This window comes from Cetorhinus maximus, chromosome 4, assembly GCF_964194155.1.
Source record: "Cetorhinus maximus chromosome 4, sCetMax3.hap1.1, whole genome shotgun sequence".
In the NCBI taxonomy this organism is placed as follows: domain Eukaryota; kingdom Metazoa; phylum Chordata; class Chondrichthyes; order Lamniformes; family Cetorhinidae; genus Cetorhinus; species Cetorhinus maximus.
In genome coordinates, this window is record NC_135882.1 from 7,726,903 (window position 1) to 7,740,690 (window position 13,788).

Here is a 13,788-nt window from a genome sequence, read left to right on the forward strand (position 1 = left end):
GCCACTAACACTTGTTTCCCCATCAGTCCCACTCTCTGACAATCACTAAAAATTGTCAGACCCACAGGTAGTTGTTATCGGCACCCTGCCCTTGATCTGGTCTCAGCCTCCCACTGTTCCGCAGCACTCTGTTCTCTCAGCACCGCTCACCAGATTCGCGCGCTCACACCTCTTGTGAGACCTCAACACCTGCATCACTGCAAGATCGGCCAGCAGCTTTCTGATTGGTTGAAAATGCAGAACTCCTAACCAGTATTTTTGATTAACTGGTATCACCCATTCCTTGTGCATACTGGACAATAGAAATGTTATTTTCCTTATCTTACCATGGCCTGTCTTTTTATACTTCCCCACTTACCTTGAAAGGGGAGCATTCCCATATGTTTGTCGGCACTGATTTGTATCAGGCCCTTATTCGCTTTCTTCAAGACAATGCAGCTGACATTGGAAAACACCAATCAAGAAATAAATCTTAGGCTTAAACTTATATTCTATTATTTGTGCACAATCTTAGTTGCATGACACTGTTGGTTTGGCATAATGTTTTCGGTATGTTACTTAATCATTGAGAATTGGAGTCTCTGTCTGTGGGAGTCAGTCGGACAAACCTGATATACTCTATGCTCTTTCCTCTAATAGACATAGAAGGCATGCTAAAAACAAAAAGCTAAAAGCTACTGCGGATGCTGGAAATCCAAAACAAAAACAGAATTACCTGGAAAAACTCAGCAGGTCTGGCAGCATCGGCGGAGAAGAAATCAGTTAACGTTTCGAGCCTTCATGGCCCTTCGGCAGAACTGAAGCATAGTTAGGAGAAAGGAGAAATATATTTCTCCTTTCTCCTAACTATGCTTCAGTTCTGCCGAAGGGCCATGAAGGCTCGAAACGTTAACTGATTTCTTCTCCGCCGATGCTGCCAGACCTGCTGAGTTTTTCCAGGTAATTCTGTTTATAGAAGGCATACTATCTATCTGAATCCTATACATTGCAGTCATGGCAATTGCAGAACTCTGCAGCAAACTCTTCGAATGGTTACAGCATAAGAAGTAGGATATTTGGCCCATTGTGCCTTCTCCAACTTCCCTGCCTTTTTCCCCATAACTCTGCAATTTTTTTCTTTTCAGTTAATTATCCAATTCCCTAAGCCAGGATTGAATCTGCCTGCAACACGCTCACTGGTTGTGCTTTGCAGATCCAAACCACTCGTTAATAAAAAAAAGGTTTTTCCTCATGTCTCCTCTGGCTCTTTTGCCAATCACCTAAGTTCAGTGTCCTCGGGTTCTGGACCCTTCTTCCCATGGAAACAGTTTCTCCTCATCTTCTCTGTACAGACTCCTTGTGATTTTACACACCTCTATAAAATCTCCTCTCAACCTTCTCTCCTCTAAGGAGAACAGCCCCAGCTTCTCCAATCTATCCACATAACTGAAGTCTCTTTTATATCTGGAACCATTCTTGTAAATTTTTTTCTGTCCCCTGTCCAATGCCTTCGCATTCTTCCTAAAGTGCGGTGCACAGAATTGGACACAATACTCCAGTTGAGGCCAAACCAATGTTTTATTAAGGTTCACTGTAATTTCCTTGCTTTTGTACTCTCTGCCTCTATTCATAAAGCCCAGGATCCTGTATGCTTTATTAATCACTTTCAACATCTGCCTTATCACCTTCAATGATTTGTGAAGATATACCCCCAGGTTGCCTCCCCTTGTTCTCCCTACCAAAATGTATCACTTCACACTTCTTTGCATTAAATTTCATCTGCCATGTATTTGCCCATTCTACCAGCCTGTCTTATGTCCTCTTGAAGTCTATCACTTTCCTCCTTACAGTTCACAATACTTCCAAATCTTGTGCCATCTGCAAATTTTGAAATTATGTTCTACACACCCAAGTCTAGGCCATTAATATATATCAGGAAAAGCAGTGGAACTAATACTGACCCCTGGAACCCCACTTCATACTGAACTCTAGTCCAAAAAACAGCCATTCACCACTACTCTCTGCTTCCTGTCACTCAGCCAACTTTGTAACTATGCTGCTGCTGTCCCTTTTATTCCATAGGCATCAACTTTGCTGACAGTCATGTTATGTGGCACTTTATCAAATGCCTTTTGGAAGTCCACGTACATGACATCAACCGCATTACTCTTATCAACTTTCCCTGCTACCTCATCAAAAAACTCAACTGGAGAATCAAACTCAAAACTCAGTAGTTAAACATGATTTTCCCTTAACAAATCTGTGCTGGCTATCCTTAAATTAATCTGCATTTGTCCAAGTTAATTTTGTCCTGGATTATCCTTTCTAAAAGCTTTCCCACCACCGAGGTTAAACTGACTGGCCTGTAGCTGGGATTATCCTTGCACTTTTTTTTGAACAAGGGTGTAACATTTGCAATCCCCCAATCCTCTGGCGCCACTGCGTATCTAAGGAGGATCGGAAGATTATGGTCGATGCCACTGCACTTTCCATACTTCCTGCCCTCAGTATTCTCAGATGCATTTGTTCTGGTCCTGGTGACTTAAAAACTTTAAGTTCTGCCAGCCTATCTAATACCTCTTCTTTATCAATTTTTAGGCCATCCAGTGTCTAAACTACTTCCTCTTTCATTAGGTTACATAGGATATACAATGCAGAAAAAGGCCATTCAGCCCAATCAGTCCATGCTGGGGTTTATACTTCACCTGCACCCCCCTCCCATCTTTCCTTCTCTAAATCTGTCTTCATAACCCTCAATTTCTTTCGGCCTTCTATGCTAGTCCAGCTTCCCTTTAAATGCACCTAGGAGTTTGGCAGCATCCTCTTCCTTGGTAAAGATGGATGGAAAACACTCATTTGGTACCTCAGTCATGCCTTCTGCCTCCATGCATAAATCCCCTTTTTAGTCCCTAAATAACCTTTTACCACCCTTTTACTGTTTAAATGCCTATATAAGGCTTTTGGATTCCCTTTTATGTCGTCCGCAAGTCTCTTATACTCTGTTTTTGCTTCTCCTATTTTCTTTCACTTCCACTGTAAACTTTCTATAGTTAGCCCGGTTCTCAGTTGTATTATCAACTTGACGTGTCATACGTGTCCTTTTTTCTGCTTCATCTTACTCTATCTCTTTTTTGATCCAGGGAGCTCTGGATTTGTTTGTCCTACCTTTCTTCTTGGTGGAATGTAGCTTGATTGTACCGGAGCTCTTTAAAGGCAACCCAGTGTTCTGTTACAGTTAGAACCATATAAAAATTATGGCACAGAAAGAGACCATTCAGCCCATCATGCCTGTGCCAGTTGAAATAAAATACTAGCCGCTCATCCTAATCCCACCTTCCAGCACCCAGTGTTTAGTCCTGCAGGTTATAGCACTTTAGATGCAGATCCAGGTTCCTTTTAAATGAGTTGAGGGTTTCTGCCTCAACCACCAACTTAGGCAGTGAATTCCAGATACTCACCACCCTCTGGCTGAAAGGTTTTTCCTCATGTCCCCTCTAATCCTTCTACTAATCACCCTAAATCTGTGCCCCTTGGTAATTGACATCTCTGCCAGGAGAGACGAGTCTCCCCTGTCCACTCTATCTAGGCCCCTTATAATTTTGTACACCTCAATCAAGCCACCTCTCAGCCTCCTCTGTTCTAAGGAAAACAACCCTAGCCTACCTAATCTTTCCTCACAGCTGCAATTTTCCAGTCCTGACAACATTCTTGTAAATCTCTTCTGTACTCTCTATGGAGCAATTATGTCCTTCCTGTAATGTGGTGATCAGAACTGTACACAAAATCCCAGCTGTGGCCTAACCAGTGTTTTATACAGTTCCAGCATTACATCCCTGCTTTTGTATTGTGAGTATGAGAGAAAGCTAGCTGGAAAGATAAAGATGATAGTAAGAGTTTCCAAAGATATTTAAATAAGAAAAGAGTTATAAAATTGAATATTGATCCTGCAGAAAGTGAGTGTGGGAATTATAATGGAAAGTAAGGAGCTGGCAGATGAACAGGTATTTTGCATCGGTTTTCACTGGAGGATACAAGTATCATCCCTGAAATAGCTGTAAATCAGGAAATGGAAGGGAGAAAGGAAAATTACAGTCACCAGGGAAGTGGTATTGAGCAAATTGTTGGGGCTGCAGACTGACAAATTCTCAGGTCCTGATGGACTTTATTCCAGAGCCTTGAAAGAAGTGGCTAGTAAAATAGTTGATGCATTGGTTTTAATTTTTCAAAATTCCCTAGATTCAGGGAAGATTCCATTTGACTGGAAAGTAGCAAATGTAACTCCTTTATTCAAAAAGAGAGGGAGACAGAATGCAGGAAACTATAGGCCTGTTAGCTTAACATCTGTCATAGGGAAAATGTTAAGCTATTATTAAAGATGTTATAGCAAGGCACTTAGAAAAGTCTAAGGCAATCAGGCAGAGTCAACATTGTTTTGTGAAAGGGAAAGCATGTTTAACCAATTTATTGGAGTTTTTTGAAGGAGTCACATGTGCTGTGGATAAAGGGATAAAGGTGGATGTACTGAGATTCCTAGAAGGCATTTGATAAGGTGTCACATCAAAGGTTATTGTGAAAAATAAAAGCTCATGGTGTAGGGGGGTAACATGTTGGCATGGATAGAAGATTGGCTTGCCAACAGGAAACAGAGGGTAGCCACTAATGGATCTTTTTCTGGTTGGCAGGATGTAACGAGTGGTGTGCCATAGGGATCAGTGCTGGGGCCTCAACATTTTGCAATTTATATAAATGACTTGGATGAAGGGGACCGAAGAAGTGGTGGCTAAATTTGCTGATGACACAAAGATAGGTAGGAAAGTAAGTGTGAAGAGGATGTAAGGAGGCTTCAAAGTGACATAGATAGGTTAAGTGAGTAGGCAAAGAATTGGCAAATGGAGAATGACCAGAATTTTCCCGTCAGTGATTTGGGGGCGGGGCCCACTCACTGACAGGAAAATGACGCGGGTTGATGTCGGGAGGAACCCCTGATGTCATCCTGGTCCCTTTAAATTTTCAGGAAGGTGGGCGGACAGCGAAATCAGCTGTCTGCCCGCCGACCAGTCAATGGCCAATTGAGGCCATTGACAGGGCACTTAAAGTAATTAAAGGCCCTGCCTGTCCAACCTTAAGGCTGGCGGGCAGGCCAGGAGCCCCAGCGGGCTTCTGATAATACATGAAACCTCATCCACTGGCGGGATGTTGTCTTATGAGGAAAGGTTGGACAGGTTGGGCTTGTATCCACTAGGGTTTAGAAGAGTAAGAAGTGACTTTATCGAAACCTTAAAGATCCTGAGCGGTCTTCATAGAGTGGATGTGGTTCTCTCTTGTGGGAGAATCTAGAACTAGGGGTCACGGTTTAAAAATAAGGGATCGCTCTTTTAAAACAGATGAGGAAAATTTTTTTCTGAGGATCGTGAGTCTTTGGAACTCTCAGGCATTGGAAGGAGGGCCTTTGAATAATTTTAAGGCAGAGCTAGATAGATTGTTGATTAACAAGAGGATAAAAGGTTATTGAGGGTAAGCAGGAAGTTACAATTGAATGGTCGAGCAGGCTTGAAGGGCTGAGTGGCCTACTCATCCATATTCATATTCTATTCCTCATGCAATAAATGAAAGCATTCCACCTTTCCCGCCTTATCTACCTGTCCTGCCACCTTCAGTGAACTGTGCACACGTACTCCAAGGTCTCTCACTTCCCCTACCCCTGTCAATATCCTTCGCTTAATTGAGTGTTCCCTTGCTTTCTTTGTCCTCCCAAAATGCATAACCTCACACTTTTGAATTCCATTTGTCACTTTTCCACTCGCTTAAGCAAAGCATAGATATAATTCTGGAGTCCATAGCTATCCTCTTCACTTTCAACTACACAGCCGATCTTTGTGTCATCTGTAAATTTCCCAGTCATGCCTCCCACATTTAAGTCTCAATCATTTATACCACAAACAACAAGGGACCCAACGCTGAGCCCTGTGGAATGCCACCGGAAACCGCTTTCCATTTGCTAAAACATCCGTCGATCATCACCCTTTGTTTCCTGTCACTGAACCAATTTTGGATCCAAGTTTTGCCTGCCAATCTTTGATTCCAATTATCTGGTCCAGATCCATTCCCACCCTATTGAAATTGGCTCCCCTCCAATTAGTTATTTTTAGTCAGGATTGCTCCTTGTCCATCGTCTTCCTTAACCTTATGATACTATGATCACTGTTCCTGCAATGTTCCCCTAAGGACACTTGATCCACTTGTCCCATCTCATTCCCTAGAACCAGATCCAGCAATAACTCCTTCCTTGTTGGACTGGAAACATACAGATATAGAAAATTCTCCTGAACTCACTTTAGAAATTCTTTCCCCCCCTCTACCTTTTACACTATTACCATCTCAGCCTATATTAAGATAGTTAAAATCTCTCATTTTAGTTTTTGCACCTCTCTGTAATTTCCTTGCAAGTTTGTTCCTCTATATCTTCCCTCAATCTTGATATCAATTCCTGTACAGTACAGAGTGGCATTAAAATTCTTTTAGGTCATTTCTATTGAGCTCCTATTGATTTTCTGAAAGTATGATTCATATCACCGGAGAGTGTTTCTATAAATTTCTTATAGTATTTTCACAAATGACAAAAGTTCTTAATTAGTTTAAATACTAAATAGATTTTCATGAATAAAAGTTTTGTATTGGGGCAGATAGTCTTATTGCATGATTTTTGTATTGTGAAAAAAACAAATTGGGCAGACCGTTGAAAATTAAGTGCACACATTCTACTTTAAAGCAAGTCAAATACATCCCATACATCATAAAATTGTCATTACGGCTCACAGGTGTGCAGTTATCCCGATTATAAATGATGCGTTTTAGCTTTGTCATGGTGCTGAAGAATAGCCCATGTTTCCTTAATTATATAGGAAGAGCCATGTTACTCAGCAATATAAAACCTCATAAATGAGGGGCACATAATAGGGGAATGATGTCAAGATTAAGTAGTAGGAAAATCTAGACTCCCATCTACAACGTTTGCAGATGAAACCATCACATTATTGAAATTTGCTAGGAAGGAATGGAAATTCAAGTGTTGACTTATTTAATGATAAGCAAATATTACATCAGGCATGCTGTTTAACTACACAGAACCTGTTGTGCTGAATGTTAGTTGATAATTTAATGCTGCAGTTTGATTTTGAGATTGCTATTACAAATGTATTTGAAATCCAGTGTTCTCCTTTTTTGCTTCTTCAGAATGGGTTAATGGAGCAACCTGATTGAAATGATTTTTACTGCAGTCCTCTAATTAGATTTTGGATTAATATTGAAAATAGGTACATCATCGGCTGTTGCTATGTTCTGTTATCTTGTCCTTGGGACTTTGATCAAGTCTAAACAATTGCTTCATCTTACCTGCTGTGTTCCTGTGAATAGTTTGTACCTGGAACACTGCCGTGTCACCTTAATTACTTTAAATATTCTTAAATTTTCAACGTAGTTGAAGGGAAATTTATTTTAATCGGCTTTCTTTATCTTTTCAGTTTTAAATAAACTGGAATCTATTTGAACTTCTGTTTATGTAGACAAAGTATATTAAACACTTCATTAATTTTTAAGGTAACTTTTAAAGTGGCTTTTTCTAATGATAACAGTAACTTGTATTTATATAGCACCTTTTATACTGTAGAATGTATTGCTAAGGGTGTTTTATAGAGAGAGGATGAAATAAAAGATAAGTGCAACAGATGCCAAGTCATAGGGGAGAGATGAACATGGGTGACCAAAGACTTGGTTACAAAGACAGGTTTGGAAAAAGTTTTTAAAGGGGAAGAGAGAAATAGAGAAGTGGAGGGATATAGGGCAGAAGCTCCAGAGTGCAACAAAGACAGCTGGGGTCTCTGTCATCAATGGTTGAATGATGTTTTCAGCCTTGACTCATTGGCGTTCGTGGCTCTGGGTCAGAAAGTTGTGGGTTCAAGCCACACTCCAAAGTTTTGAGCACAACATCTAGGTTGATACTTTGTTGCGCTGTCAGAGAAATCATCTTTTAGATGAGGCATTAAACTGAGACCCTGTCTGTTCTCCCTGATGAACTTAAAACATCCCATGACACAATTTGGGAAGGTCTTCTAGTTTCCTGGGCCAGTAGAGCACCTGATTTGATTGTTTATTTAAGATATTTGTAGGAGCTTGCTGTGTGGAAATTGGCTACTGAATTTCCTATATTACAAGTGATTACACTTCAAAAACACTTAATTGGCTAAAAGTCTCTTCGGAATCTCTGGAGGTTGTAAAAGATGCTATATAAATGCCTTTATTTCATGAAAGGGAGGCAGTGCACAAAAGGCCAGATTGTGAAGACCAAATGATGCTGGAGTGGCTGGAAGGCTGGCTGAAATTGCAGAACCAGAGTGAAGGGAGGCAGTGGAGGGATTTGAAGATGAGGATGAGATCCTGTATGTGTTGGTGTGAATGGTGCTGATGGATGAGGAATGGGCCTTGGAGAGTTGAGTTTTGTACAAGCTGGGGCTAATGGGGCATAAAGGATTGCAAACCATCAAGGAAAGCATTGAAGGAACAGAGGGTAGAAGTAAGAGAGGCATGACTGAGGGTTCCACATCAGAGAGGCTGAGTTAAGCAGGATGTCGAGGGCTTCACATGCTCTGATTCAGCCTAAGCAACTGGGGGATAGAGGCAGTGTCTCAAGACTCAAGAGAATTGAGCTTATGATGGAATCAAAAGGAAATAACATTGATCTTCCAAAAATGGGAAATAGTGTTAACTCATCCAAGACCTGGATTAGTTTGGCCAAATTACATTTTTCCGTGTTGTAACTGCTGTGTATTTCTATATCTTTATAAATGTTTGTAGTAGAATCTCTACTCGTTGGATAAAATGTGAGTTGCGTTTAATTGTAAAAAATGCTTGTTGTTTTGTCATTGGTTTATCAAAATACCACAATACAGAACCTACAGTAAAATGTTCAAAACCTTCAGAATTACAGATGGGATCTGCTATTTAACCCTTGTAGCAGTTTTATGTTGTTAAAAATAAGGTTTGCATGGCAATGAAAGTATAATCATTAATCTTTTTAGTACAATGTTAATGAGCAAGCTGACACCAGTTAGCATAGTGGAACTTTATAGACAAACTGCTTTTTGCAACTTAACTGGTTAAGGACATTGAGTAGCTGAACCATGCGGGTCAGAAATGTCCTTGTGTTGAGTTAACTTGTCTCAGTCATGGTAGAAGTAAACACTACAATGGGTCCCAACGCCCTCAGGTTCAGGTTAGGTCAAAGTTCTAGCTCCCACCCATTATGTAGTGACCCTTGCTGAAAATGTAAGGGTAGAAGTCAGGCATGATAACTTTGGAGCTTGTCTGACATAACCCAAACCCCCTGAGGTGCAATAGCTTGCTTACTTGGCTGTTTAGGCTTGTGAATGTATAACAGCTATATGGGTAAGCTGTGCTCTGGCATGAATTAATACCTTCATGAGAGGGGAAATGAAGGAGAGAAAAATGGGTCAAAAATGAATGAAGGGTAAAAAGGTTTTCTTTACAGTTTGAAAACTGAGTAGATAATGTTTGATCAGTAAGTCTGGGCATATCTCCATGATGACAAATTTTAGTTTAGAACCATTCTTTGGCTTATGCTCATTTTGTTAATACTTCTTTGCTTTACTTTTACAGATAACTTGCTGGAGCTGAATGCAGACAATACAAATGGGTTTCTTGAGCCCCAGGAATCTCAGTACCATGGTGCTCATAAATGTGATGTCTGTTTCCAAACTTTTCCCAAGTACAATCAATTACAGCGCCACCTCCGGGAGCATGAGGAAAATGACAAGGTAAGCCCCCTGCATCTTCAAAAATCAAAAATCTTCCAATTAAAATTATAACAACAAACTTATTTAACTAACACCATAAAAGCAATTGTATCAATATCAAATACTCAAGGTAAAATAAATTACCTTTTCTTAGATGGCTCAACTTGTTAAGGACAGTACCTAGTGAAATCCTAGAGGTTGGGAAGAGTCCAGATTCTGTTTCATTATTTGTTCACTGATCACAGCTGATTTTGCAGTTGGTCTCGATGGTGCTGAGTTGAAGGTGATGGGGTCAAGGGCAAGACTGACCTTGCTGTACTGATGCTTGCTGGAAATGTGTGCATGCAAACATTGGGTGAAAGTGATGCCTCTTGTAGTTAAACAGCCTCATAACACTCCAAATCTAGGCTCCTATGCGATTAATAACTACTGTATATACTCATGTAAATGTTGATCTTCTGTAAAAGTTGACCTCATGACTTCTGACCTAAAAAAATATAGATTTTCCTATACCTTGTGTAAAAGTTGGCCGTAGTTTTTTTAAGGATCATATCACATTGTGATTATTAATTACTTACCGGCAATTACTATGGTCCATTAATTTAAAGGCATGCAAGGGTTAAATAGCACACTAGCCTTTAGATTTTTCGTCTGCCAATCGTAACAGTAATCTCCCAGCCAATTGACAAGACTAATGTGCAGCACGTGATCCATCGCAATGCCTTCAAGAAAAATAACAAGTATGCAGCTCAAACTGGAGACAAGTATGGCAGGCTTAACAAGCACCGACAAAATGGTCATATCTTCACCTGCGGAGCCATCTGACGCCGTGCCCTCAGAGAAGCGAAGAAAGGTGGTATTTAAGAATTCAAGTCTAGTGGCAGGTGGTGCACAAAATTCATGAAAAGACTCATTCAGAAAACAAAGATTTTACAGTGTCTGCCACCTGAACTCGACGATAAAATCATCAAATTCCATTGTTTTGTCATCTGACATTGAGAGAAGTGTATAGGTTGGCCTACATTGGAACTGCAGATGAAACACTGGACTTTGACATGCCAGCAAACAAGACCGTTACCAAGATTGGTGAATAAACCATCCTTGTAAAGACACCTGGCCACAAGAAAATGCGATTTATGGTGATTCCGTGGTGGATGGCACAAAATTAAAGCCAATAGTGATATCCAGTGCAAAACTTTCACCAAAGGGAAATTTCAGAAAGGCTGTATGGATGAAGGCCATTGCAAGAAATGGACCAAAGAAGTATGGAATTTGAGATCAGAAAGACTACACAAAGAAAAAAGTTTGCTTCTCTGGGATATGTTCAAATCCCACCTTGTCGACAATATAATTCTTGATGTGAAATCAACCAACACTAGCATGGCAGTTATTCCCTGTGGTCTTAATAGTGTTGGTCAGCCTCCTGATGTGTGTATAAATAAACCTCTTAAGGATAGTATTTGAAAGCTGTGGAGCAGTTCGATTTTGGAAGGCGGAAAAACATTCACTAAATGTGGAAATATGTGAGCACCCTTACTAGTGACATATGACAATGGGTCATAGACACATGGAATGAACTTGATTCCAATATTGTCAAAAATTAATTTCTAAAATATGGGATATCAAATGCACTCGATGGCACAGAGGGCAATAGGGCAATTACTTGTGGAATGATAATGCAGAAGTTACTGGTACTACCGTGATGATGAAGACGAGGAAGATGATGATATACAACCAGGCTATTGGGACAAATTGGGGGTCAGTGATTCAGATAGTGATTGGAATGATTTTGAAGGATTTTGTTGTGAAGTGCTGTAATTAATTCATTAAGGAAGGATGAAATGTACATCATTTGTAATGTTATAAAATAAATAAATGTTGGAGAATTAATATGAATTCTTAAGTTATGTTGGTTTTTACTTTATTCTATTGTGAAGATCTTTTTTGGGCTCAAATCAAGCACACACATCAATTCCTCAACAACATTATCCATGTAAAAGCTGACCTCTGTGACTTTTGGCCTAAAAAATTGGTTTTCATATATTTGACTTTTACATGAGTATACATGTTATTTGGTGAGGGTGAAGATAGTAACCTACACTCCCTTACCAAATTCAAAAAAATGTGTCCAGGATAAAATTCAGGAGAATAAATAGACAGAAAAAGGAGAGAGGAAAAGACAATAATGTTTAGCATACAAATTTGAAAGTAATGTCTGAGGGAGAGTGTTAGTTTACTTGCCCCCTCTCCAAAGGACAATTGCTTTATAATTTTCACATGGTGACTTAGCTGCATATCAGATATCATCATTCCAGTAACTCAGCCTAGAGAATAGCTGATGAATTTAATATGGATAAGTGTAAGTTCATACATATCAAAACAGTAATCGTGTACATGATGGCATGTGAGCAAAAGTGGGAAGGGAAATGTAAGGCCCAGTTGCATTCACTAAAAGTTTCTAGCCATTATCTGCCAGTCCAATCCAATCAGTTTTTGGTGTGAAACTGTGTCAAGGGTAGAAGCCCTTCATGTGGAATAGTGTCAAGATTTGAAAAGATAACTGAAGATGAGGCAAGTCAGGAGGCAGTGGTTAGGTGACACCAAGCTTGGCTTTTAAAAGCCTGCAGATTGGCAGAGAAAAGAAAGATGAAAAAAGCTATCAAATTCTACAGTTTCGAGGAGAGTTGGAGTTAGAATCGGAAACTGTGTCCAATGAGTTTTTATCCAGGGAGGAAGAAGTCTGTACAAAAATGTATATGTGGATCATGAGAATAATGTTCAGAGGAGTAATGACCATCTTAATATTGGTAAAATAGGGAGAGAGACAAGAAAGGTGGTGATGATGAGAATTGGAGCTTGTACCTGGAATTTGCGCAGTAGTTCTTGGCAGTGTTTTGGTGGACCCCTTGGGAAATGGCGTAAATAGCTGTAAACATCTGTATAACCGTTTGTGTCCTTTTATTTGGGGAATTGCCCTTGTTGCGACAGGAGACCTAGAGAATTCCTTTGAAATTTGACCACTAGATATCTGGAGCTGAGAGAGAGATCATCTATTAAGTGAAAAACATTTTTACGTGCTAGATCCTAGGCAAGACTTCAGCAGCCATGAGTCTGAACAAGAAGTAGTTATCTACACCTTGTATCGAGCACAGTGTCGGTCACACAAACAATATCGTGTGCAATTTTGGTCACCTTACTTTCAAAAGAACACTGAATCATTGAAGAATCTTCAGAGCAGGAAAGAAGTTTAATTCTGGGCCTTGGGGTTGTGTATTAGGAGGAACTTGTAGAGCTACATTTTATTTTTGGAGAAAAAGTTGAAGAGATTTTTGACCTTTTAAAATGTTGAAAGACATAGCTGGTGCTAATGTAAGCAGATTATTTAAGTTAGATTCACTAGTGAAACAGAACGTTGAAAATCAGCAAGTGTCAAATGAGACTAGATATGGAATGCCTCTTTTCTCCAAAGGCTAGTCAGGGCGAACAGCTAATGGAAGGAGTTGTTGCTGTATTGATTAACCCCTTCATAAGAATCTGGCAAAAAATATGGTTAGAAACAGTATCAAATGTTACCAGATGGTTGAACACAGCGCAGGATGTGATAGTTGCTGTGCTGTGTGGTAAATGTTGTTAACTGGAGCTTGCCAGGTTTGCACACTGAAGTTGTGAGAAAGTATAAACATTCTGCTTGAGACCAAGAAGCATTCCTTCAGAGGATTGAAAAGCTGAGTGACAGTCCATGACTGGGTAGATTGGACGTTGTTTATGCAGTACGTGAACTTGATGGCTAAATGGCCTTTATCACATTGCATACTTTCTTACTTACTATCCTGTTCAAAGGATAGCATTAATTACAAGGCTTGTACAATTTAATGTTATCTACTCAATTTTGAAAGTTTAGTGAAATTTTATACCATCTTACCATTTCTTATGGGAGCAGGTGCAAAGGGGGAAGAATAGTTGAAAAGTAAAACCTGGGCCTAGAAATTGGCTCATCTGC

The 13,788-nt window shown here is 39.9% G+C and overlaps 1 protein-coding gene across 4 annotated transcripts in view; it reads left to right on the top strand.

Annotated features, from left to right (window-relative positions):
* Positions 1-13,788, top strand: part of LOC144679483 (zinc finger protein 236) — a 136,175-nt gene that overhangs the window by 20,090 nt on the left and 102,297 nt on the right. For 3 of the 4 annotated variants that reach the window (XM_078539897.1, XM_078539899.1, XM_078539898.1), the window contains exons 1-2: positions 4,704-4,786; positions 9,652-9,809. In XM_078539897.1, the coding sequence (XP_078396023.1) occupies positions 4,726-4,786; positions 9,652-9,809 (219 nt within the window). In that variant the 5' untranslated portion in view covers positions 4,704-4,725. Of the gene's footprint in view, positions 1-4,703; positions 4,787-9,651; positions 9,810-13,788 lie in introns of those variants that run through there. The other variant, XM_078539900.1, reaches the window with a different exon arrangement.